Source organism: Eublepharis macularius, chromosome 5 (genome assembly GCF_028583425.1).
Source record: "Eublepharis macularius isolate TG4126 chromosome 5, MPM_Emac_v1.0, whole genome shotgun sequence".
Lineage (NCBI taxonomy): Eukaryota > Metazoa > Chordata > Lepidosauria > Squamata > Eublepharidae > Eublepharis > Eublepharis macularius.
The window spans coordinates 2,366,074-2,393,520 of NC_072794.1; the positions used below are offsets into that span (position 1 = coordinate 2,366,074).

The 27,447-nt window shown below is 43.8% G+C and overlaps 1 protein-coding gene across 2 annotated transcripts in view; it reads right to left on the reverse strand.

The window, feature by feature from the left end:
- The window catches only part of LOC129330872 (E3 ubiquitin-protein ligase UHRF1-like), an 80,578-nt gene that overhangs the window by 2,491 nt on the left and 50,640 nt on the right, over positions 1-27,447 (reverse strand). For both annotated transcript variants that reach the window (XM_054981117.1, XM_054981116.1), the window contains exons 3-16: positions 20,087-20,350; positions 18,240-18,415; positions 12,064-12,279; positions 11,694-11,803; positions 10,643-10,829; positions 8,237-8,360; positions 7,505-7,612; positions 5,234-5,338; positions 4,784-4,890; positions 2,106-2,268; positions 1,867-2,004; positions 969-1,074; positions 716-873; positions 16-114 (exon numbers count right to left, since the gene is read on the reverse strand). In XM_054981117.1, coding sequence (XP_054837092.1) covers positions 16-114; positions 716-873; positions 969-1,074; positions 1,867-2,004; positions 2,106-2,268; positions 4,784-4,890; positions 5,234-5,338; positions 7,505-7,612; positions 8,237-8,360; positions 10,643-10,829; positions 11,694-11,803; positions 12,064-12,279; positions 18,240-18,415; positions 20,087-20,350 — 2,061 coding nt within the window. The remainder of the gene's footprint in view (positions 1-15; positions 115-715; positions 874-968; positions 1,075-1,866; positions 2,005-2,105; positions 2,269-4,783; positions 4,891-5,233; positions 5,339-7,504; positions 7,613-8,236; positions 8,361-10,642; positions 10,830-11,693; positions 11,804-12,063; positions 12,280-18,239; positions 18,416-20,086; positions 20,351-27,447) is intronic.

Below are 27,447 nucleotides of genomic sequence, written 5' to 3' on the forward strand. Positions count from 1 at the left end.
GCTACAGCTACTCACCTTGCATACGTTGTGCTGGCACACTGTTGTGATTGGCTGGAAAACCACCTCCTGGCAGCAAATGCACAAAAAGGTTTCCTCCACTTTCTTTAAGAATTTCTGCCACGAAAAAGGATTAGAAGAGTTCATGTTACATCTACTTCTGTTTTCTCCCTCATCGCTCTGCCAAAAAACACTCTTATGCCACAGTGCTGCTCAGAAAACAACAAACCTCTGTACACTGGGCATTTTATCCTGGAGACCAAGAAAACTTTCTGCTGATACCCACACAGCAAAAAGTAGTTGTGGGTTGCACTGTAGCGTTCAGAAAAAGGCTCCCTGCAAGTGCAGCAGCACTGGAGGGAGATTTCAGGCGCAGGCCCTTCTCCAAATTGCACGGTTCATTAAAAAATTGCTGTGGGAATGCATCTGTAAGCACAAAATGGTGGTGACGGTTTCATTCGTGGTACTGGACTGTACCACTTCAATTTGATGCAAGTGTTCATGAAGCTAAATTCAGAAGCGGTAAGATGGGAGATTCAAAATTATCGGACAGAATATAGACTACAAACCATTTGCCCACAGTTCACAGGATGGGCTGTGAAAATCTATTTCTGATACAAAGTTGTTCCAGCCAAAAATGACCCATGATGAATAAAACTGTATCTAACCAAGCCAAGTCTGAACAGCAGCTGTTCAGCAATCCACACCCCACATTTACCGGTCCATCTTTGAGGGCTCCTAGGGCTTCATCCCACAGCTTGGCGTTTGCTTTGTCGGCTTTAATCCCAGCCTTCTGCTGGGCAGTGAGTTTGTACGCCTCCACTTTAGTCTTCTTTGGCGTGGTGCCCGGAGAGACAGAGAGACGCATCCCATTACCTGGGCAAGAAAATGAAAGTGTAAAAATGGGCAGGTGTGGGGACAAGAAGAAATAAGGGGGAGACAGCCGGCAATGACAGGGCATGGTTACCTACCAGATTTCCTTTTCCTCTTTCCTTGGCCTGGGGTTTCAAACTCTTCCTCATTTTTACTGTTCTCTTTGTCTTTATTTGCAACAGCTTCTAGATACCCTTCAGGATACTAATTCGGGAGGAGGGGAAAGATTAGGTTTCATATAATTCACAGTCAACAGCCCGCATTCCCAAATACCACCAACTCCCTTCTCTCCTGTGCCTGTGGAAAACAGCATTTTGAACTAGATGGACCCTGGGGGGGGTCTGGTGGAGCTCCTCTCGTGTACCTTTTCTCCTGGCCCAATTGTCAACCGTGGTCTTAAAAGTCAACTGACCACAGCACTGCTCTGGCTGCCACTGCCAAGGGCTAATTTGGCGGGGGGGGGGAGAAGAGAAGGGACATGTTGTGCACGTAGGCAGCAGTGGAATGGGCATGGGGCAATGTGCTGCAAAGTTGGGGCCATTTTGGTGTAGTGGTTAAGAGCAGCGGGACTCTCATCTGGAGAGCCGGGTTTGATTCCCCTCTCCTCCCCTTGAAGCCAGCTGGGTGTCATGGAACAGCCAAGCCGGGCAGACAGCTCTGAATCCTCAGAGGAAGAGCAGCTGAGTTTCATGCCTGTCAGCCACCAGCCGGCCACAGTTGAGCAGCCAGACAGGGAATCTCGGACAGAAGGCCCCGTCCCCTCCAGGATCCCCAGACTCACGAAAGCAACATCGGCACAGGTCCCAAGGTCACTGGATGACCTTGGGTCAGTCACAGCTCTTCCAGAGCTCTCTCAGCCCCACCCACCTCACAGGGTGATTGTTATGGGGATAATAACAACATACTTTGTAAACCGCTCTGAGTGGGTGTTAAGTTGTCTTGCAGGGTGGTATATAATGGAATGCTCCTCACCTAGCCACTTGGAACACAGCATACCTGCATCGTCAGCCCAAGCTTCCTCATCCTCTCCTTTCCCTCCCGGGTCCAAGGGGCCGGCTCATCATCATCTCGCCTGAGCAGATAACGCCACACTAAGAAGCCAGATTTCCCTGTTTCAGGCCAGTACTTCACAACCTTGAGAGAGGGAAAAAGAGATTAATCCCTTCTCAGAGTTTTCTGAATCTATGCCCTTCTCCTCCTCCTCCGTACAAAGCAATGCAATTATATTTCTTTACCTTGTATATGCCATCGTATCTGTTCCCCTCAACAGGGGCATATTTGCTGTGTCTGCCACCCTTCATGTTCCGCACCACCCTAACCGGCTTCCCAGATCTCCAGTCCTTGGCCTCGGCACCCTCTTTATCATTGATTGGAGCACTGCAGTTCAGCGCCAGAGCCCTGAGGATATCAAATAGGCATCAGCACAGTTGTGAAGGGGGGGGGGGGGTTCCCCACAGTTCAAGAGGCAATCTACAATTCACTGCTAAGGAGGGAAGAAGACCGGAATCCACAAGACCGGAGTGACTCCCAAGAGGTTCCACCTCATTCATTTGTAAGCATCTCCTGCCCCTGCAATGAGGCTAGTCTTACTCAGAGATTCTTGCTCTAAGCCATTAGGCAAACTTATACATAGTCCTATAGAAGCATGGAAAAAGCACAGGACATGGCTTTGGCTGCAAAGCACAAGTACCCAAAGACTTTGTCTGTCATTGGAAGGGTAATTGCATGGGGAATAATTGCAACTGTAAGACCCCCAGCTCTTGTGGCTGCAAAGACATGTTTCAGAGGGTGGTAGCTTGTATAAATCAATGTGGGAACCAATTCCAGCACTGATGGGAGGATAATTAGGGAAGAAAAGAATAATATTTCTCCCTTCTCCAGTATCTTTTGTGCGTCATTTATTTCATCAAATGAAAATGTTTTCCATTCAGATAAGCTTAATTCTATGGGGGGAGCAGGTAAGGAAGCATAGGGGCCGTGCCTAGGAAGTTTCAAGAGCAATGACGTGGCTGTGCAGATTATCGACCTGTCACTCTTCCCTATGACTAGCAGAAACAGAACTTCACAAAACAAGAGAGCATGCAAAAAGATCTGAGTTAGAGGCACAAAAAAAATATGGACTATATTAGCACTGACGGGGAGCTTCTGCTTAAATCTGAAATCACCTGTGGTATTACTAGGCACATCTTTTTCAGAGGTGGGTATCTCAGAAGGTTTTATCCTGAAGTGACAACTGTTTTGGATCAAATAATTTTTCTGCAGGACTAAGCACTTCATCCAGCAAAAATGACATGCACCTTCTACTGTCAAGATGTAAGTCAGAGGGTGCTGAGCTTGCTAGGGGCTGAGCAGTCTTTTAGTGTCTGATTCATTCCTTGCACAAGTGAGTACTAAGAGCCAGCACGGATTTCTCAAGAACAAGTCATGTCAGACTAACCTTATCTCTTTTTTTGAGAAACTTACTACCTTGCTGGATCAGGGAAATGCTGTAGACATCGTTTCTCTTAATTTCAGAAAGGCTTTTGATAAGATTCCACATAATATCCTTGTCAACAAGTTGGTAAAATGTGGTTTGGATCCTAATACTATTAGGTGGATCTGTAACTGGTTGACAAATCGCACACAAAGAGTGCTAGTTAATGGTTCCTCATCTTCTTGGAGAAGAGTGACAAGTGGAGTTCCTCAGGGATCAGTCCTGGGACTTGTTCTGTTCAACATTTTTATAAATGATTTGGATGAAGGAATAGAGGGAATTTTGGAAGGAAAAATCAAAAGCATAATTATAGGATGGGTGAGACTTGTCTTGGCAGTAGTATGTGTGGAAAGGATCTAGAATCTAGGGGTCTTAGTAGACCATACACTGAACATGAGTCAGCAGGGTGATGTGGTAGCTAAAAAGGCAAATGTGGTTTTGGGCTGTATCAACAGAAGCACAGTGTCCAAATCACGCAAAGTGATGGTATTGCTCTACTCTGCTCTGGTTAGACCTCACCTAGAGTACTGTGTTCAGTTTTGAGCATCACAATTTAAGAAGGATATAGACAAGCTGGAACATGTCCAGAGAAGGGCAACGAAGATGGTGAGGGGTCTGGAGACCAAGTCCTATGAAGAAAGGTTGAAGGAGCTCGGTATGTTTAGCCTGGAGAGGAGACATCTGAGAGATGATAAGATAACCATCTTCAAGTACTTGAAGTGCTGTCATATAGAGGATGGTGCAGGGTTCTTTTCTGTTGCCCCAGAAGGTCGGACCAAAACCAACAGCTTGAAATTAAATCAAAAGAGTTTTCAGCTAAACATTAGGAAGAACTTCCTGACCATTAAGAGTGGCCCCTCAGGGGAACAAGCTTTCTTGGGAGGTTTTTAAGCAGAAGCGAGATGGCCATATGACGGCATTGCTGATTCTGTGAGCCTGGGCAGTGAGGGAGAGGGCAGAACGGGTTGCATCAGTGCTTGGTTTTCGTGGCCCTTCTTACATGCCCAGGGTGGTGCTGATCGCCACTTTGGGGTTCGGTGGCAGTTTTCCACAGGCTGGTTTGGCTAGGGATCCTGGAGGTATTTTGCCATCTTCTGGGCATGGAGCAGGGATCACTGGGGCAGTGGGGGGGGGGGAGGTATTGTGCAGGGGTTGGACTAGATGACCCTAGAGATCCCTTCCAACCCTATGATTCTGGAATGAGAAGCAGAAGAGCAGAGGAGTTTTACAATACCATTGCATTCCTCCTGAGAAAAGGTAAACCAATACAGAATGGTTAGTAATGGGAGAAAATGTAAGTGCGTGGGCAGGACTTAGAATACCTGTAGAAACTTTAACTACTTTTTAAAAAGTGTGCTTCCAGGACACAAAGCGATTAGATTTTGCCTGTTCCTAATCTTCTGTAAATCTGTTATAAGAGAGGTTGCTGTTTTTCCTCACCTGTTCATGTTGGTGAGCTTCTGATCACAAGACTGTTCGGCTGTCCGCTTGTTTCCAGAAAGGTCACGGCCTCCACTTCCAGTGTAAGTGAACGAATTACCATGATCCTAAAATGCATCCATAACTTTCAGTGTAAATCAGCTTCTTGGTGCCTCACATGAGTACGCTTGCAACTCAACACTTTGACATATCATCACTTTTTGGGGGGGGGGGGGGAGTTTTTTTGGCTTTATTATAACTAAGGCACATGGGCACTTACGAATTTTGAGATTTTTCCCCTGTCTGACTTTAATCTAGTATGTGATCTAGCATTCAGGCATTGTTGTCACCTGATCTGAATGCAGGATTTGCACATCCAACAGTGCACACTGTGCTTTTGTCCATATACATAACAGAAACTGTATCTGAGTAGCCAGTTGGCTTTGCCTCTACCCCACTGGGGCCACTTACTATGTCATCTTCATAGCCTCCTGCCAGGACCAGAGAATAGGCACCATCGTTGCTTCGACCATGGATTCCTGCCACGTGGGGCCTATGGACACCAGACTCGCTCACCTGCAGGCGGACAAGACCTTTATTTATTTATTTCACATTTCTATTCCGCCCTCCCTCCACAAGTAGGTTCAGGGCGGATCACAACCCATTAAAATACAATAAAATTCCATTTCCATAAAATATTTAAAAACATCATTAAAATAAAAACATATTTCTAATTATACAGTCGGCCTTACAAACTAAAACAGGACGGAGGCCAACATTCACAGGGAGGTTAGATTTCATACACTCCTTGTTGTTTCAGGCCGGCGGAGGCCCAGACCTCATCCATGTGCCTGGCGGAAGAGCGCTGTCTTACGAGCCCGGTGAAAAGATAGTAGGTCCTGCCGGGCCCTGGTCTCAGTAGACAGAGCATTCCATCAGGTGGAAGCCAGGACCGAAAAGGCCCTGGCTCTGGTCAAGGCTCAGCGGGCCTCCTTGGGGCTGGGGACCACCAACAGCTGTTTATCTCCTGATCGGAATGTCCTCCAGGGAATATATGGGAAGAGATGGTCCCACAGATACGCTGGTCTCAGTCCGCAGAGGGCCTTATAGGTCAGTACCAAAACCTTGAATCTGATCCAGTACTCCACAGGCAACCAATGCAGCTTGCATAATATCGGTGTTAAATGTGCCCCATTTGGCACTCTCATAATAACGCGTGCCGCTGCATTTTGTACCAGCTGTAATCTCCGGGTTAAGCTCAAGGGCAGCCCCACATAGAGCGAGTTGCAGTAATCTAGTCTAGAGATGACCATTGCCTGGATCACTGTAATTAAGTCACGGGTTGACAGGTACGGGACAAGTTGCCTGGTCTGCTGCAGATGGAAAGAAGACTTGACAACTGCTGTGACCTGTGCCTCCATTTTCAGGGAGGCATCCAAGATCACTCCCAGGCTCTTAACCCTCGGAACTGGCACAAGCTGTGCCCAATTAAGGGCCGGGAGCCCGAGTCCCGAGCCTAGCCCCCCCGCGGCTCAAGTACAGGACCTCCGTCTTTGTCGGGTTCAATTTCAGCTGATTGTTTCAACCAGCCAGTCATAGCTGCAAAATCTGAGGCCAAGTTGAGCCGGCCATCCATCATCAGATACAACTGGGTGTCATCTGCATATTGATGGCACCCAGTCCAAAAAATTGCACCAACTGGGCAAGGGGGCACATATAGACATTAAACAGTAATGGGGAGAGTACTGCTCCCTGCGGGATCCCGCACACCAAGGGGTGGCGGGATGACAATTTCTCCCCAAGCGCCATCCTCTGTCCTTGACAGTGGAGAAAAGAGACAAGCCACTGCAAGGCCGTCCCTCGTATCCCCACATCAGTGAGGCGGTGTGTCAAAAGATCGTAATTGACTGTATCAACTGCTGCCGACAGATCCAGTAGTACCAGGAATGCCAAGCCACCTCGGTCCAGATGTCTGCGAAGATCATCTGTGAGGGCGATCAGCAATGTCTCCGTCCCATGTCCTGGGCAGAACCCGGACTGGAAGGGGTCTAGGGCCGAAACATCCTTCAGGAAGCCCTGCAGCTGTTCTGGCACCATCTGCTCAATCACCGTTCCCAGAAACGGGAGGTTCAAGAACGGGCAGTAATTGACCAGGTCAGTGGGGTCCAGCAATGGTTTCTTTAAAAGAGGCTTCACCACAGCTTCCTTTAATGGTCCAGGAAAAACCCCAGAGCCTAAGGATAGATTAACAATGGCCTCCAATGAGGACCGCAGTCCATCAGCACTGCCTTTCACCAGCCACGATGGGCATGGGTCCAAGGGGCACGTGGTGGGCTTAACTAATCGCAGGGTACTGTCAATCTTAATTTACAGCTGTTCTGAACCACACAATTTTCAACGTAGTCTGAGATACACAGCAGTATTCAGTTTCTGAACAGAGGAGGTACAAAAAACTTCCACCTGCAAGACAGCAGGCTCTGCTCTTTTAAAATTTATCAACATCCACGCAATCTTTGGTATCTTTGTTTGGTGAGGAAGTTGTTTCAGCTCTCATAAGCAACTAAAATAGGAGCAGCTCTCCCTTTTTGTTATCATACTTGTCCATGCCCCAGAATACTGCTCAGATCACCAAAACGAAGGGGAAGGGGGCAGCTGTATCCTCACTGCACACGCAATAATGTCACCCACACCCACTCCACCACTGTGCCTTCTCTCTCCTTGTTGCAGACAGCAGCAGCTTACCTGGACTCTGAATTTCCACATGGTGCCAACAGGAACCCCAGGAATTGGTCCGTAATGGTTTGATGGAACAATGGTACATTCTCTTGAGCGGCCCACACATGCCATGCCCTTTAAAAGAAAGGGGCAGTGTCATTTCAGAGAGAAGAAATCACCACAAGTTAACTCCAAAACTCAAAGTTTGTATGAGGGGAAATCTGGGACTTCAACGGAAATAAAATTAATGGGCTACGGAACCCTTCCTAAAGTCCTCAGTAGAAAACTTATTTCCATGGTCCCCACTAGCTTGCTTGTGGAGCAACAGAGTAAAAGGTGGGGGGGGGGAGGAGAAATAACATTAAAAGGGTTGTGTCTAAAAGAAGAAGTCAAAATCCACCCAGATGTGTGGGGATTCTGGAAATCCTCCCACAGGTTCTGGAAAGTTCCTACACAATAGAGCAGCCACCACAGAAACATCCCAGTGCTGCTCTACTCTGCATGATCTGGAGGGATGAGAAGGGATCCTTGCTCACCAATCCTGGTTCTATGTCACTTAGAGGCAAGCACAGCTGCCATGCAACCCACGCTCAGCAGCAAGGCTACTGTAGTTCCCACTATCTTAACCAACTGCTGGCCTTGAGATATCCAGGCATATTCTTCTTCTAAAAAGAAAGCTCATACATACACCCAATTGCTGTGTTGGATGGCAACATAGGAGTTCAGCATTCCAGAAAAGCAGAGCCAGGATAGACCCACCTTGCCCCAATCCCGCTGAGAGGATGAGTTAGCAGATGCCATCTTAGCTTTCTTTTTGCTTTCTTTCAGTTTCTCACCAGCCAGCACCACCTCACTAGCATCATTTCGACATTCAGGGCAATACCTAAAATAGTATTGACAAATGAAAGGAACAGACATTTGGCATCCTATTTTTTTACCTGCAGCAACAAGAAGTTTACATCAGAGCCATTTACAAAGTTCCAAGCATATGTAACCATTTACAGCTCCTGATGGCTGCCTTGCTGCGGTTAAGGTTACAGCCTACCAAGCAGTTTGTCTGGATCATGGAAACCATTAATGCTGGTGCACATGAAATTTGACCAGTACAGTTAACCTGAAAAAAAAATCTATCCTTTTTTTAAATCCAGGTATTTCACAGTATTTAAAGGCACATAAAGCTAACAAACTAAAAAGATAGACATCTCACAAAATCCAGTTCCTATCTATAGCCCTGCATCCAGAAAATTCTTCCTCAGAATAAGATAGATGACATGGACAAGGGGGCTTTAGTGTACCTCCTGAAGTGAAGAGAAGCTGCGGGATGTCTGTGTGCCCATGCTCACCCCTCCTGCAGGACACACACAGCAACTTACATAGGGAGACTCTGTTTTAGCCTCAAAACCCACCTTGAGAACCCATGCCTTGCCCAACACTGTCTAAAAATTTTCACGCGCAGAGCAGGAATTTTAGCCAGGGTTTCTATAACCCAGCACAACACAACTCCTGAATGGACCTCTCCAAATATAGTCACAAATAGGGGTGTGTACCCAAAAAATATTTGGGTTTCCCGCTTCGGGTTTCCCCGACACGGGAAAAAGCTTAGGAAAAAACGGTTTCTAAGTTGCTTCAGTATGCTCCATAAAGATTTGGAGCATACCGAAGTGATGGGGGAGGGGGGAGGCCCCCCCACCCTTAAACTCCCACCCCCACCCTCCACCCCACTTACCTGGTCAGGCAGAAGGCTGGAGCCAATGGTACACTGGCCGGCAGAGAGAGCTTTCCCTGTCACCATCACCACGCAGCCGCGGTGGGCACAACCGGCCGGCAGACGGCCTTCCCTGCCACCGTCACTACGCAGCCGCAGTCGGTGCAGTTGGCCAGCAGAGAGGGCCTCCCCTGCCGCCGGCGCCACAGTCACGGCCGGCGCGGCCAGCTGGCCGCCACCGCCAGAGGGGAGGTGGAAGGGCCGCCTCCTCCAACACGGTGCCAGGTAAGTGGGGGGGGGGGGAAGGGTAGGGAATGGGAAAGTTTAAAGGGCTCTGCCACTTGCTAAATGTCCCTTTAAACTTAGCCCCCAGGGCCCAGAAGCTTCCCGAAGCTTTGATTCGGAAATACCAAAGCTTTCCAAATCAGGCCCGATTCGGGAATTTTACCCGAATTGGATTCCTGAAGCGCACACCCCTAGTTACAAATATACACAATGGACAGACTCCAAATGCATGCTGACTCCTTAGATCTAGTCATGAGACACGGGGAGGGGAAATCAAAGGATGTGCACTTTCAGCAGCATCTGTGCCTGTTTTTGGTTCAGTGCTTCAGTACATAGCAGGAAACTTCCCTATAAGAGACAGGGGTCTTCTGTCCACACTTGTTGAGAATCCACCCACGCAGACAGTAGAGCCTGAAGCTACTGTTAACATGTGGAGCTAACCTACATAAACTCTGACGGCTGGTTTATGTCTCCCCTGACTGGCAGGGATTCTCCTGAGGTTCTGATAATTTTCCAGCCCCTCTCTCTGGATCCTTCAACTGAAGAGAGACCGAACCTGGGATGTTTCACACTGCACAGCATATTCCTCCCTACCAAGTTTCAGCCCCTCTACCCTCCACCACAGATCAGTGGAGGAGATGGCCAGACTGCAGTTCCAAGAGGCATCAGACATAGTGCACATGCATGCCTTGCAACATGCACACAGTCTACCCGCTTATTTTTATTACATTCACGTTAAGTTAGAGAAAGATTGATGTTAGCACAACACAAGTTCCCTGATAGTTTCCAGATAGCAGACAGAGGAGAGGCTTTTCCTAGAGAAATGCTGCAGGGCATTTTAAGTGCTGGTCCATACGGAAGCTTTTCTTAATTCACTAGAGAGGCAGGGATGAAAATACCACCCTCAAAACCCCATGTCATCTCTAGTCTTTGGTCTCCTGCAACCATCTCAGATCCCCTTAACAGCTCCCCAACAATCCTTGGCTTTCTCTTGGGGAAGCAACCAACTTGCTCTGCTCAAGTGCAGATCTTTTCCAACTGCCTTGAAGTAAAAGGCGATGCTTAGGCCCAAAGCTGCAGTTACCCTTCCTAGGACAAATGTGCAGTTCAAGGACAGGGAGGGGGGAATATGTGCTCCTTTTTGAGACTTGCTAGAGGCACCCTTCACTACTTACCAGTCCTCATCATCAGGTATCCTGCTAAGAGGAGGAGTGAGACAGTAGATATGGAAAGCCATGTCACATTCATCACACATCAGCTGCTTCTCGGGGCTCTCTTTCCCTCCACACATGTGACAGGCACACATCCGGCAGGGCTTGTTAGGGTTGTCCTTGCAGTGCTTACATACTGGTCCACTCTGCCCTGAAGAGATTCAAAAGCAAACACCGTATGTGTTAACAGACCAAAGACAGCGCTGGCTCTAAATGTCCCCATGCAATGAATAATTAACTAATAGAATTCACTACTTCAAGACATGGCACCCTAAGACTGGGAAAAGGACACTGTCACCAGCCAGAGGAGTAAGAGCCATTGGGAGGTTGTACCTGCCTGCTTTCCAGGAAGAACATGACAGGGCAAGACCAACCTGGCCAAAGCAACCCCTTGCTCATCAGGAAGAACCTCCTCCCACAGCCAATTATCTCAAGACTGGAGAAGAGTGAGCAAGGTCACTTTGGCCTTTGTCACCAGCTAGAGAAACAAGGACCACAGAAGGGTAGTCTGCACAGACCTTCATCCATGCAAGACAACCAGCAATGAAAAATGAGTATTGCCTCAATTAGATACAAATGCCAACATAAAACTCACCTCCCTCAGCTACCCATCCCTTTCCCCCACTCCCCTTCCCTTGAGTGGTTTGTTTTTTAAGACTATAAGTCCGAGCGCAATGCTTGCTTCTTTACTGATGTAAACTGTTTGGGAGAGGATGATGAGACAAATACGTAAGTGGTGATTATGTACAAATACACAAGTGGTGGTGTCTACTAGTTTTAAAGGGACTGCGTAAATCCACCGAGAATGGGTCTATCAACAGGCCTTTGAATAAATGGAACCTCCAGGTTCAGAAGCCGTGGACCACCAGCAGTGATAAGCAACGGCTGTCGCTACCTGCAAGCTCCCCGGGGCATCCGGTGGGCCAGCGCTGAAGTCCTGCTCGCAGGTTCTTTTAAGCCACAGCTATCCTCCAACACTGCAGTGGGAAAGCACCACAGAAGTAAAGAGACTCACTTTTCATTGGGCTCTCAGCAGTAAGTGGAACAGCACACCCAGGTTCTTCAATCTTGTAGATCTCATCCACAAGGGTAATTCGACAGTCATTTAAGGTGTCTCCAGCATTACTAAAATGGATGCACACCAAAATCGCCAGTTAAAAACAAAACTGGAGATTTGACACAGAAGGAATTACTTTACAATCAACAGGAAAATGAAGAAGAAAGCTGGCTGTGGACGTCTGGTGTTTACAACCCTATAGTTGTAATGAGATCCTACACCCTTCTTCCCTGTCCCATCCCCAAAGTCTTGACTTGGATCAAGGACTGCAACAAATAACGGTTTGGGGTTGTAGGGTTCCTTACAGGTTTGGGGGGTTGCCACTTACCCAAGAACTATCTTGGCATATAACTCCTTGTACGTTCTGGTTTCTCTTTTTTGTAGGATCTTCGCATCATACCAAAACCCCCTCTCCTTTGGGTCATCAGGGTTGTAATTCAACATGACATCATCTCCAATTTCTAGTTCCTCCCACTTCAGAATTGTCCTGGCACGAGCACGCACATCTTTGGAGCTCAACTGGATGACACCATTCTCCGGGTAGCTTTAATAAAATGCATCCCACAAATAAATAGAATGCAGCCCATCCTAAAACAAGCAATGTTCTGAAAATATACAAAGTTCCCAAACATTTCCACGTCTGACAAGCTGCATGTACTACAGATGTTTAAACCAGAAGTTGTCAAATGCTGCAATGGAGGGAGGGGACAAAATGGTCTTAGTTACAGTACTGAAAGTTATAAAGTCACAAGAAAGTTTCAGCTCCTACCCAGTAGCCAAAATGACTGTGGAGTAATTTAGGAGCAACTACTGAAACGGACCAGCTGCAAGCCAGAGCATTATTATAAGGCCATGGGGGAGGGAGTTCGGGGGGGGGGGGTGAAGCTTTCTCCAAGTAAAAGCCATTTGCAGCTGGGTTCCAGAGCACAAGTCTCCACAGCTGAGTTTCTATTTTATCATCTATGTTCTCCACCTAGCACCCAGGTTGCATTCTTCTCTCTTTGTCAGATCAGGCAGTTTGTTCCCTACCTCTGAACTAGCGACCTAGCTACAGTGAGCCAAGCAACGGTCATCTCCAGATTAGATTACTGTAACTTACTCTACACAGGTTTGCCCTTGAGACTGATCCAGAAGTTACAGCTAGTCCAGAATACTGCAGCATGTATCCTCATCAGGACTCGAGTTAGGATGCCTATCCAATCTGTTTTGTGTCAAGCTGCACTGGCTCCCAGTTGAGTTCCACATCAAGTTTAAGGTACTGACTATGACATTTAAAGCCCTTAACGGACTGGGACTGACATACCTGCAGGACCGCCTCTTGCCATATATTCCCCAGGGGGCACTTCCTTCTGCCGAAAAAGATTTTCTAGTGATCCCTGGCCCCAACAACGTTCACCTAGCCTCAATCAGGGCCAGGGCCTTTTCAGCCTTGGCTTCAGCCTGGTAGAATTCTCGCTCCATCGAGACTAGGGCCCTGCACGATTTGTTACAGTTCTGCCGGGCCTGTAAGACGGAGATGCTCCATCAGGCCTACAGTGGTAGCTGAGGCATGGGCGAACTGCCTGGTCGGCCTCTCTGCTGCAGCCTTTGGTCCACCTATTTTACATTCTGGTGACCTGCCTGCCCTACCTTCCTGATACTGGTGTGCGGGATGTATTATGGTGAACCATCACATGCTGCATCTGAGATTGTAGTTTTTACTTTTAGTATTAGAATTAGGAAATTATGTATTTTATCTTTTATTGTGTACTGTTGTTTTAATGTATTGTACCAATATATCATGTTGAACCCCGCACTGAGCCTGCTCGAGGGGAGGGCTGGCAAGAAATCTAATAAATTAAATTGGTACTGCCAGCAGGGGAGGCCTCACACTTCTTCAGTCTGAACACTCCCCAGTCTTTACAACAAGCAGAGGGTATTTCTCAACAGAGCTTCTTTCCTACATCTCAAGCTGGAAACTTAATTCTTGTCAAAGCCTGGGGCTACACCTAGTTCTGCTGAAGGGCCATGAGTTGTGACTTAGGCGTGCTGGGTCAGTCCTTCATTTATATGGCTACAATCACTGTTAACTTGGAACAAAAAGCCAAGCAGATAATAACAACATTTGATTTATATACCACCCTTCAGAACAAATTAATGCCCACTCAGAGCAGTTTACAAAGTATGCCATTATTATCCCCACAACAAAACACCCTGTGAGGTGGGTGGGGCTGAGAGAGCTCCAGAGAACTGTGACTAGCCCAAGGTCGCCCAGCTGGCTTCAAGTGGAGGAGTGGGGAATCAAACTCAGTTCTCCAGATTAGAGTCCCACGCTCTTAACCACTACACTAAATTGCGGTCAACAGGCCTCAAGTCACTGACCCCTAGTACAGACCTGAACACACACAAAATTGTTCTCAGCTAGCACTGGTTTTCTTTCCATATGATGAAGCCAGCACAGCTTACAATAGCAAACAATTACTTTATGACCTTGGCCAGAACATCAAGGCTACAGAATTCTGCCTCAAGGTTTGAGCATCTGTAAGGAAGAGGGGGGGGGGTCATACTTGTGATTAAGTAAGCAGGCAGAGTGGGAATCCTGAGCATACGTTTTTCCAAGGGGGAAAACAGCAGCATTTAAGAAGCCAGTTTGGTGTCGTGGTTAAGAGTGATTTGATCTGGATTTGATTCCCCACTCCTCCCCGTGAAGCCAGCTGGGTGACTTTGCAAAAGCCACAGCTCTCTTGAAGCTCTCCCCACCCACCTCATCCCCACCCACCTCACAGGGTGATTGTTGTGGAGATAATACCATACTATCAGGTACATCACCTGTGGTGCATCACCTGTCATACCCAACAAGATTCTGTCTCTAAAGAAATTCACTTTAGAAAAAATACGGGTATGAAAAGAGAACAAAAGTTAAAGGAAATATTAGAATTGCAGAGACAATTACAAACAAAGTATAAGAAGCAGATTCAGGATCAAATAAATAAAAGTTGAATTGCAGGAATTAGGTACCCTCTCAATGTGGAAAAAGGAGATTGTAGTGAAAAATGAGTACCAAAGCATCAATATAAACACCATGAAGAGAATGGCTAATTATTTGAAGAAAAGAAGGGAAAAGCAAAGGATAGGGTTTATGACAGATGCAAGGGGAAACAGGATCTTTAAAGACAATCAGATAAGAGAAATTTTTGCAAAATTTTACCAGAAGTTATTTAAAGTTGAGGAAAGCAATCAATTTGAGGAGATAGACAATAAAATCAAGGAAGAGCACATGATCATACTAAATCAGGATATTACACAACAAGAAATTAGGAACGTTATTAAGAATCTAAGAAATGGAAAATCACCTGGCTTAGACGGATTCACAGGAGAATTTTATAAAATGGTGAGTAATATAATAGCCCCGGAGTTGCAGAGATTATTCAACAAAATTTTAAAGGGTGGGAAAGCCCCTGATTCTTGGAGAAATATTGAAATTATTACAATTTTGAAACAAAGGGACCCGGCGGATCCGGCCTCTAATAGACCCATAAGCTTGATAAACCAAGATTATAAAATTTTTGAAAAGATATTAACTAATAGATTAGAAAAATACCTCCCGAGATTAGTGGGAGAGGACCAATATGGATTTGTAAAAGGAAGATATATTGACACCCCAGAAGAAATGTGATCAATGCCTTATACCATGCAAATAATAAGAGAAAGATTGCACTACTGAAATTAGATGTTTATAAGGCATTTGATTCATTAAATCATGGATATCTTTTTCAGGTATTAAACAAAATTGGGTTTGAAGGACCTTTTATGATCACATTAAAATAAATTTACAAAGAAGGGAAAGCCCTGATTAAAATTAACGACGAACATACTAGGGAAATATTAATTCAAAAAGGAGTAAAACAGGGATGCCCACTATCTCCAATATTGTTTGTATTAGCTATGGAACCTTTGGCAGACAGAATTAGGAAGAGTGTTAGAATCAAAGGCTATAAAGTAGGAAAGGAAGAAATTAAACTAAATTTATTTGCTGATGATGTACTATTAGTATTAGAAAACCCTTTGGAAGCATTGAGAGAGCTTATGACAATTTTAGAAGACTTTAAATCATATTAAAGATAAGGAGTAAATATTAAAAAGTCTGAATTAATGCTTAGCAGGATCGACCAAAAGGAACAAAAGGAAATAGGTAAATTAACAGGTATGAAATTAGGAGCAAAAAAGTTGAAATATTTGGGAGTGATAGGGGTAAATTTCAAATTAACATGGAAAAAAATAGTAAGAAGATTAAAACAACGGGAGAAAAAAAAGTATATTGGGGAAGATAAGGGCAGTTAAAATGTTTATAATACCCCAGATGTTATATTTATTTCAGGTACTCCCAGAAGAGATATCTAGGAAGCAATTAATTATGTGGGGCCAAACAATTAAAAAGTGGGTATTTGGTGGTAAGGAAGCCAGACTACCAAGAAAAGCGATTTACTCACCAAAGGAAGATTTAGGGTGGGGCATCCATAACTAGAAAGATATTATGAAGCTTTCCAATTAAGAATGTTATTGGAAATTGATGGTAAAAGTTTGGATAAATGGGTGAGATGGAAAGATAATGTAAACAAAGGAGTAGGTAAGTTTGGAATATTTACAACAAAGGTGAATAAAGAAATAGAGAATTCATTAGGCCCGCGACAGACAGCATTAAAAATTTGGAATAAGAAAAAAGCTACCTGGTTGCTAGTACCTTCAAAATGGAACCCTATTGAATCCTTAAATGAAGCATTTAAAAATTTTGGAACGGATTTTTGGGAGGAATTAAAGCAGAAGAGTTTATACAGAATAAAAGATTTTTATGATTCACAAGGAAATTTTATTCCAATGCAGGAAGTATTGGAGAGAGTGGGAAACCAACCTTGGTTAAAGATTATGGGTCTATATAATTTTATGAAACATAGGAGATATAGAGAAATAGTAAATATGGAAGACAACCCATTTGAAAAATTACAGAGTATAAAGGATGTCAATAAGAAGGGTATAGCAAGGAAATTATATAATTTAATGAATAAGGATAGAGAATATATGATCAGGTTGATAAAATCTAAATGGGGAAAAAGAGTTAAAATTAACATATCAGAAGACAGATAAATTAATGAAAGATATAAGGGTAATAAAAATGGAAAAATTTAAAGAACGAGATGAAAGTAATATTGAAATGGTATAGGACTCCCTCCCAATTATCCTATATGATCAAGGGAATTAAATCGGAATGTTGGCATTGTAATAGAATAAAAGGCTTCTATGCTCACTTATGGTGGGAATGCTCTAAAGTAAGAGTCTTCTGGCAAATGATATTGGGAAAGGTGAAGGAGCTTTGCGATGCTGAGATAAATTTAAATGGGGAGATCCTATTTATGGGCATCTGGGGGAATAAGAAAGTACAGGAAAACAGACAGCACTTGTTAAAAGCCATGACTATAGCTGCCCATGCTGTAATAGCGTATGGGTGGAAAGATGCCTCTAAATGGACTTTGGAAAGATGGAATTGGTATTTATATGAATGGATCCAATCAGACATTCTATCGATACTAAAACAGGATAAGACATGGGAAAATAAGACGTTAATGATAAGGAAGAAATGGTCTAGATATATAAGATGGGTAAGAGGAGGAGAGACCAACCAAATTATATTAACGAAACTCCAGAGAGTGTGCTCATGGTTAAAGATATAAAGTAGATGATTCTTGTGGTCGTTCCTCTTTGGGTGGGGGGTGGGGGAGAAAAGGGGGAAAACAAGTCTGCATCAGATGTATGGATAGTTAAATTTATTCTATATGTATATGTACATGAAGTATAGATTGTATGTGGATATAATTCATACATCAGTACAATAAAAAAATGCTAAAAAAACAAGATTCTGGCTCTACTGTTATCTGTATGCCTCCTAAAGCCCTCTCTCCTTAGCCTGGGAAAAGATGCTTGCACGAACACTCACGACCTTGAGACTTTGCATACAGTAACTCTGCTTTTCCTGCCTAGATGCTTCCTTTTGCTCACCATTACCTGAGGGGGTGGGGATTTGGGAATTCACCCGTGCTTAGAATCTTATATATGACCTGTGCTTGTGGAGAAACGTCATTCCTGTCAAAGATGGAGTAGGAGCTGAAACTGGCAGCTTATCAATAAAGTTCTTTAACTCAGGTAGTGAATTTTTCAGTTACCTGGCAGATCCTCACACATGCTTTGTAAACCATTAAGGTGTCCTGAAGGGTGGTATATAAATCAAATATTATTATTATTATCATCATTATTATTAAGCACTAATGTGATCTAGGTAGTTAAGGAGCCCATGTTCACTCTTACACACAAAAAAACTAGCATTTTAAGAAGGCACCCATGAATGTATGCAATCTCAGCTGACCAAACTGCCAGCTTGCCACCAGTTCCATAGAAATCCCGAATACTTCTGCAGCAGCAGGTATATGCTGTTTGCTAGCAAAGTTTCTAGAAGGCATTTCAAAAGCCACTCACTCTTCATATTTCACATGATATATAACATCCTCTTCAGCAATGGATTCTGGAAGCTCAGATTCTTCATCACTCTCATTCACCTTTTGGGTTGCCTTCTCTTTCAGAGTCACATTTGCAACCTGTGCTTCAAACCAGGCTCCCATGCTCGTATCACGCGCATCCACCAACTCATTGATCTAAAAAAAGAAAGAAAGAAATAGCCCAGTTGCATTTCTTACCATCTCATCAATCTAACCCAGAAATTACCCACGGACAAATCATGTTGCTGTTGTTCCCCCCACCCACCCCCCACACCAAACGGAATACATGATATTCTCAAATATCACAGGGGGCCATAGGAAGTACAGGACACAAGAGGATTGTGCCATTCCTAGACAGGAAGAGGAAGGCCTGTGGGCCTGGTTATGCCATACAATCAAGTTATACAATAATCCTGGCTTGCTTCACTTGTGCTGTACTACTGTCTGCTCCCTGGCACTAGACGCAAAACTACCCTGAGATGCAGGAGCCGAGCTACGGATTGCAGACCAAGCCTGGCAACTAGCAGGAAGAATGGGGTCAGGAACCAGTGGGGGCATGCAACATCACTACACCACTTTCAGGGGAAACCTGGAAGTGACATAGGGTAGCTCTAGGAATTACCATAAAAATATAGACTTTCTGGCAATTCCTAGAGCTACACTACCCACTTCCGGGTCCCCCCCCCCAGAAGTTACATTAGTGACATCAATTTAAATACTAGGCCACCTGCAAAGTAGGAGTCTCACAAGACTCTAGTTATACAGAAAAATTGGCCATTGTAAATAAATAAAGTAAGTAAGTAAAGATAATGATAATAATAACATTCAATTTATATACTGCCCTTCAGGACAACTTAACGCCCACTCAGAGCAGTGTATAAAGTATGCTGCTATTATCCCCACAACAAAACACCCTGTGAGGTGGGCGGGGCTGAGAGAGCTCCGGAGAGCTGTGACTGACCCAGGGTTACCCAGCTGGCTTCAATCAGAGGAGTCAGGAATCAAACCTGGTTCTCCAGATTAGAGTCCCATGCTCTTAACCACTACACCAAACTGGCTCTCTAAACCGAGCATGACGAGGGTTAAAAACATTCCAGAAGGGACCTCCATACCATCTGACGTTTTATTAGAGCCACTACAACTGGAAGGCCCATGGTAGCCAATCATCTGGGTCTCTACAAATTTAGTTTTCTAAGCACTGGCATCAAAATAAATTTTCTCAACTCAGCCTACAGGTCGTTCTTAAATATACAATGCTGGTTCTGTAGAATTCAAAATCCTCTACTAGCCTTTTGAATTCACAAAAGGATATTTTGGTAAATGGGAGACTGTTCAACACAGGGCAACACCCTTGTTTTCAGACAAATAATTCAAGTAGCATATTTCAGGGCATGGCTGCACTACTGGCTTAATCTCGTTTCACTATCATTCCTATGCCACAGGGAATCCCAAAATATCCCAAGAATTCTCGCTAAATTCCCAACATTCTTTGGTGGGAGCCACAATACTGAAAATGGAATTAAACTTCCTTCTGGCACTGCCCTTCCTTCAAGCCTCCCCACCCCCACAAAAGGAGAGGGGGGGAGACATTCATCTGCCAGGAGACGTTTGATAAGGACTAGAGCAATAGGAGATGGTTCTTTTTCAATGAGTTTTGAGGATTTGGGGGTTTTGGTTTTTAAATCATTTCCCAGAACACCACCGTAAGCATTTTTCACAGATTTTAACGGTTCTCTTCAAAATTTATCTAGGCATAGGCTTTTCCTCTTGAAAATAGTTCCTACATTCTTTCACGAACTCTAAAAAGCAAACCTGAAGCCACCTCACCTTGTAGTAGCCAAACCCTGGGTCCACCAAGTCAGCCTGAGCCGAAGTACTTGGCTGCCCCTCCGCCTCCACAGCTCCCTCCCCATTATTGGAGCTCTTGTCAGACTCGCTCTGCCCAGAGCCACAGCCAGAATCCGTGTCTGAAAGCTCAGAGTCCTTTTCTTTGTTCGCCACAGGCAGGACATTGGGGCTCTGTCTGACCAGTAGCTGAACAATATCATTCAAGCCAACATTGTAATCGAAAAGGGAATGGCCATCCTCCATCTGCAGAATAGTCAGAAGAAAAAACATTGATTACTTAAAGAGGTTCAACAGGCAACTGGAAGTTAATTCATTAATTGCTTCACATCTTGCATAAAAAAAGGAAAAAAGGCCACAACTGTTTCTAAAAATTGCTTAGTTTCAATTCCTAGGGCTACCAGCTTTGTTTTCACGGCTGTGTTTCCATAAAAGCATTTTTAAAAGAAAATGAACATAATTCTGGTGCAACCACTCCAGAATGCTGCAAACATTTTAGGACGTATCTTGAGACAGAGCAAGCCCATGATACAATTAAATCCTTCTCCGCACAAACTGCCTCAATACAGTCCCCTAGGAAGGCCTCACAACGGTTATCAATCTGTTCTGGTCCAACTCACATCCTATAGCCTCCTGCAATTAACAGCCTCAGTAATCTCACCCACAAGTTCTTTCACTTCAATATGAACTGCATGGGCGGGGGGCGGGGGGAGGTGTGCAGGGAGACAGACTATGAAGCAACTCAATTCGCCTAAGGGAGCCGGTGAGAGCATACGGTACAAGTCTCAGATGGGTGCCTTTTGGCAAGCTACACCCTCTCTGCCTCAGCTGCACTTCATCTACTGCACTACCTTGTAGGACCGCTGAAAGAGTTGCCGAGGGGATGCATGGAAATCACTTAGGAACTGTGCTAAATGGCAAGTGTGATGCCGTGTCTGGTGGATGCACTGTTGTAAAAAAGCATAAATATATCATTCAGACAAGGAGTCTTGAGAAAAGGATTACACTAGTTTTCATGAATCACATACAACTAAGAAGTGACCCACAAAAGCAGATTGTCACAGTAAACTTGTTTGTCTTCAAGAAACCAGGTGACACTTATTTTTGCTGCACAACAAAGCAAGTCCCTCTGAAAATTAAAAGACATACTGATCATCTTTTTTTATATATATATATAAATTTTTATTGGATGGATACATATGTAATTACAAAAATTCATTGTTAATTTTTACATTATAAAATATCTTAATTAACATCAATAAACTACCCCCTCCCTGACCCCTTTATTCTGATTGACCTCCAGCAGCTTTTGACATCCCCCAAGTCCTAATATCGCTCTCCCTTCTAATTCTTAACATATAACTCATTATACTTTCTATTAACTCTATTTAATAATTCTTACCCAATTGTCCATCTATAAGTAAAGACATTTACTATTCTTAACAACTCAAATATTTTCAAAAGACCACAACTTCCCCCTTAAATCCCAATTCTTCTCTAAGTAGTTTTTAAATTTCTCCCAGACCCCCAAAAAGTCCTTTGGTTCTTCCTCCTTCAAACATCTCGTCAGCTTGTCCATTTCCACCACCACAAAAACTTTCTGAATCCAGTCTTCCATTTTAGGTGTCTCTTCTATCTTCCAATACTGCGCATAAATTATTCTGGCTGCTGTTACCATATAAAATATCATTATTCTATCTTTACAATCATACTTCTCTAAATTCAAACATAGCAATAACATTTCTGGATTTTGATTAATCTTTTTCTGTAAAATCTCTGACATTATCTCTACAATTTTTGCCCAATAAGCCTTAGCTTTATCACAAATCCACCACATATGATAAGACGAACCCTCATGTTGTTTACATTTCCAGCACTTATCTGACATTTGGTTATTACTAAGCGCTAACTTTTTCGGAGTTAAATACCATCTATACATCATTTTATATATATTTTCTCTCACTGCAGTGCATGCAGATATTTTTACTGTACTCTTCCAGAGATATTCCCACGCCTCCATAGTAATTTCCCTGTTACAATTTGTTGCCCATTTGATCATTTGAACTTTAACTAATTCATCTTCTGTATACCATTTTAAAAACAGCTTATATAATTTTGTAATCGATTTTCTGTCTCCTAACAACAACTCTCCCAATTCTGAAGTTTTAGCTCTAAATCCTGTCTTTTTACGGTCAGATTCATATAAGCCTTTAATTTGCATATACTGGAACCACCCATATCTAAAGGATAGCTCTTCGTTCAATTTGATCAAATGGTTTGCCTTCAGAATTTCTTTATATGTTAACCAATCTCGTCCTTTCAGTTCTGTTTTTGGATTCACAACTTCTGCTGGTCCAATCCATAGTGGTATTTCTTCACTTATATATTTCTTATATTTTGTCCAAACATAAAAGAGGCTCCGTCTCACATAGTGGTGCTGAAACTTTGGGTCTACTTTAGCCTTGTTATACCATAGGTAAGCGTGCCATCCGTAGACTGACATACTGATCATCTTGACACACTTCCATTTATTCCATAGTTAAAAATGCAGGCCCCTTCTCATCACCACTACCACCAGGCCTTCATCTTTTTATAATTCTATCCCTCTCACAAGCTTCCCAACAGCCACCTGCTTGCAGCTTCATTTTCCATTAAATCATCCCCTTACTGTACCCATCTTGAAACAAGGATATCCACAACAGTAAATCTCAAAACAAAGTTCAATTAATTGATCTCAGATTATGGCACCTATTTGTCCAGGAAGTACAAGTTACTCAACCCATTAGCATAAAAAAAGCTCCATTTTCAGTATTATTGTTTGGCCACAGGCCATTACAACTCAATATAATCTTCATTGCTCTCTATCAGTACAACAGAGACCCTATCCACCCTATCCAGCAGCCACTGATTGACAAAGAGACACTGGCATGAGCAGCCAAGAGCCACAGCCACTGCTGGAGCAGCACATATGCCTGCTTTCAATGCCTATATGGATGCCTTGGCCAGCACAGAGCACTAAAGCAAGGTTTCTGATGGGTATCTTACCCAGCACACATCAGCACAGTTCTAAAAGAACTACACCAGCTGCTAATTCAATGTACAATTCCAAGTGTTATCCGTTGCCTTTAAAGTCCTCATCTGTCTGAGATCAGAGTACCTGAAGGACCACTCACTCCTATCACTCAATAAGGACTTCTGCGGAGACCCATTTTTACTCTATTAACCCCCTCCAGAGGCATGGGGGGGGGGCAGAGATGGGGACTGTTCTGTAGTGGCACTTTGCCTATAGAAGTCCTGTCACAAGTTAAGTTTCTGACATGTGTCCTGAGTCTTGTCTAGACACTTTTACACACCCAGGCTTTTAAACTGCTTTTGTTTTTGCTGATGGTTTTCTTGATATTTTTTCTTTCATTCCCCTCTGTAACTAGTATTGCTATCTGCTGAGTAGTATTGTACAGATGTCTGAACTGACTTTTTAAAATTGACTATTATTTTATTGTTTAGTTTTATTGTCACTTTGAAAGCCCTGGTTGAGATGGACTTTTTAAAAAAAAATCTGAATTTCCTCCTTGGGCAAATTGAACTGCAACACTTATCACTGCAAGCTCCAAATGTCTTATCCCATTTTTGCATGACAAAGCAGGAACTGAGATAACTACTCTCAAGCACTCTCAAGATTAGATTAGAGGAGATGGGGGGAGGAGGTAGCTGTAAATTTCCTACATTGTGCAGGGGTTGGACTAAATGACCCTTGGGATCCCTTCAAGCGCTATGTTTCTATGTAGGCAGCAAAACAATGTTGGTATTATAATCACTTTCTAAGACATCCCTAATTGGTGTCTTATTTCTTTCCATCCCAATATACACTAAAAGTTTTTGAAGTTTCTAAAGATTATTTCTATCATCTGGAGGAGGGAAAGTCCAAATACAATACAACAAACATGCAGAACACTTGTCATGTCATATTCCTCACAACACAGTAAGGCAGTGCTCTTCCACTGATATTCAGTTAGTACCCCCACTCTAAAATGGAAATAAAATAGCAAATGCTTGTATGATTAAGGACTCAAAGGTCTGTGCCCAAGTCCAACCATGATTTCTGTACCACATACTCTACATGCAAAAGTTTTTAAGTTGTCTACCTTACTCATCCTCATATCCCTGTGAAGTAGGCCACCACATTATTCTTTTCTTCAGATGTAGGGAACTCTGTTGCCCCTCAGTTACTCAAAGGCACCCATTACTAGAGATGGGCATGATCCAAAAAAAATTGCCAATCCAGCTGATCGTGGATCAGTGCCGGTGATGATCCCAACTAAACGATCCACACCGATCATCTCCCATTCCCGATCCGTGGATCGTGGAGGACAAAGCGGGGCGCGCTGCTATTCCCAGCTATGTGGGAAGGTGGGTGTTGGCGGCGGCCACCAGGCCCGGCGGACACGGGTAGACAGCGACAAGTCGGCTTCCCTCAGGGGGCAGGGGGTCTGGTGGCTTGCCAGCAGCACCCCCCATGTGCCCGCCCGCCAGGCCAAAAAGGAGCATGCTGGCGAGAAAAGAACGGTGGGTGATGCCGGCGGCATCTGTGTTTGTGTTTGGCCGTCAGAGTTGCCTATCAGGGTTTGCAGGGATGAGATTGGAGTGCCCATGGCTACAGAACACCCCCTTCCCCCTCCCTCCCTTGGATGTCTTCTCCCAACTGGTGACTCCTTTGCTGCTCCGTGGTTGGAAGGAAGCCCTACTGATCAAGGAAAGCTGGGCTTCCATTCAGGTTTCCAAGGCGACAGAAGGAGGGGGAAACACAGCTCAGGCATTCCCCTGGCACCGTTGCCCCGGGAATAGATTGCTGGCGCCTGAGTGTCTGGCTTCCCAATCCGAGCACGATCCAGCCCCCTCCCGATCGCTGGATTGTTGGCCGTGGCCGATCACGATCTGCTGAGTCACGATCACGTGATCGCCATTATCGTGGGTTTTTGGGATCGTAATGCGGATCGTGTCCATCTCTACCCATTACTATGTGTTATTACTCAAAGACACCACACCCATGACTATGTCTGTAATAAAGACCTTTAACTCATACAGCTGTGACTGATGAAGTGGAGAGTCTAAGTGAACCCCTAGCCAGGCCTGACACAATGCATGGATGTAGATGTGAAAGTTGGACAATGAAGACAGCTGATAGGAAGGTAATTTATTCATTTGAAATGTGGTGCTGGAGGAGAGTTTTGCAGTTACCATGAGTGGCCAAAAAGACAAATAAGTGGGTTCAAAATCACATCAAGTCTGAATTCTCCCTAGAAGCTAAAATGACAAAACTGAGGCTATTGTACTTTGGTCACATCATGACAAGACAAGACTCTCTGGAAAAGATAATAATGCCTAGGAAAAGTTGAACACAGTAGGAAAAGAAGAAGAGGAAACAATTAAATTGAAGAAAATGATTAAAAATATTATTTAAAAACGCCGGTATAAAGTTTCATTAGAAATACATAGATTAAAAACATTATATGGTTCTACATATATGTACTAAAACTTCATATAAATATAAAATCACTAAAATACAGGCATAATAGTACAATTCATTGCTATATGTACAGAACCAATAAAACCAAACATGCATGACCTAGCACAGAATGAATCAAGAAATAGAGGAAAAACAGCCTGCCCTCTACCTCATCATCACCCATACCACTGCATCATCTTCCCCTCCCCTTTCTATCACGTATAGCTTAATGTGAAGGCATGGCTTTGTTTCATTCCAGTTTCATTTTTGGTTGGTATCCAGCACCCCGTCTTGAATTTTATATTCTTGACCTGGCTATATAAGGTAAAATTTCCTTGATTTTATTTATTTTTATTGGCATATCTCTTTTTCAAAATATGTTTTTTTCAGTTGGGATAAATTTGGTTCCTTTTTAAAGACTTATGGAGAAAGGAATTAAAACTCTTTATATAATACATTGCCCAGACTTTATTTCATGCTATTCTGGGGCAGAACTCTTTCACTCCAGGTTATTTTCAATTTCATCTTAGCATGAGTAATTTCATTGAAATATATTTGTTTGATATTGGTGTTCTACTTAGTATCCATCCTGACCTGGATAGGCCAAGTGAGCCTGATCTCATCAGATCTCAGAAGCTAAGCAGGGTTGCCCTTGGCTAGTAATTTGATGAGACACCTCCAACAAAGACCAGAGTTGCAGAGGCAGGCAATGGCAAACCACCTCTGTGAGTCTCTTGTCAGCTCTGACTTGAGAGCTCTCTCCATCACTTATTAAGTGGTTTGGCTGCAAATCAGCACTCTACTGGTTCGAATCCCACTACTGCCATGAGCGCAGTAAGCCTCTCAGCCCCAGCTCCCCACCTGTATTATGGGGATAATAACACTAACTTGTTCACTGCTCTGGGTGGGGCACTAATCTGTCTAAAAGAGCAGTATATAAGGGCAGTTGTTGCTATTACCCAGGTTGTCCTTTTTCTTCCCTATTCCAGATTCATTGTGTGCTAGGTCATGTTTTATGTATTTTATTGATGGGGTGCTATCTCTGATATTTTTGTACCACTGAGGAAGAAACACTTCTGCCGAAACACTTCTGCTCTTATTGGCTCTGTACATATGGCAATGAGTCGTAGTATTATACTTGCATATAACTGATTTTATTTAATTTATATACACGCTTTTAATGTTTATATGTAGAGCCATATTATGTTTTTAATCTAATTTATGTATTTCTAATGAAACTTTATACTGGTGTTTTAAAATCATATTTTCAGTTACTTTCTACGAATTTTTTCTGTTATTCCAACCTCCTTGGTTACCAGGGTTGTTGTTTTTCTCCCCTTTTTGTTGTCGTTACTGGGAAAAGAGAAAGGCCCAAGGCAAGATTGCTGGGCTCAATAAAAGTCACATCTTCCAGTTTGCAAGATCTGAGCAAGTCTATTAATGATGTTTTGGAGGTCTTTCCTTCATAGGGTAGCCATAGGTCACAGCAACTTGACAACACATATACACACATACAGGGAATCCTTAGCAGACCTGGGCTTCAGGCAAAGGCAAATCACACTCATGCCCAACCCTCTATCTAAGTACACATTTTCCACAGGCAAGCTTTGGGATGCTGTGCACCAAAACATAGCCTTCTCTTCATAAAGTGCATTATTTCTGTATAATTCAATAATTTAGCTGCCTTTCAGTCAGGTTTTTAAAATCCTCTCTCAAAGCAGTGCTTCTCCCTCATCACTATCACAAAGCAGAGATAAGTACCTGGTAAGCATGTGCCCACAGGCCACACTAACCGCCCCCCCCCAAATGCCTCACCTCCATACACTCTCCTGCAAGGGAG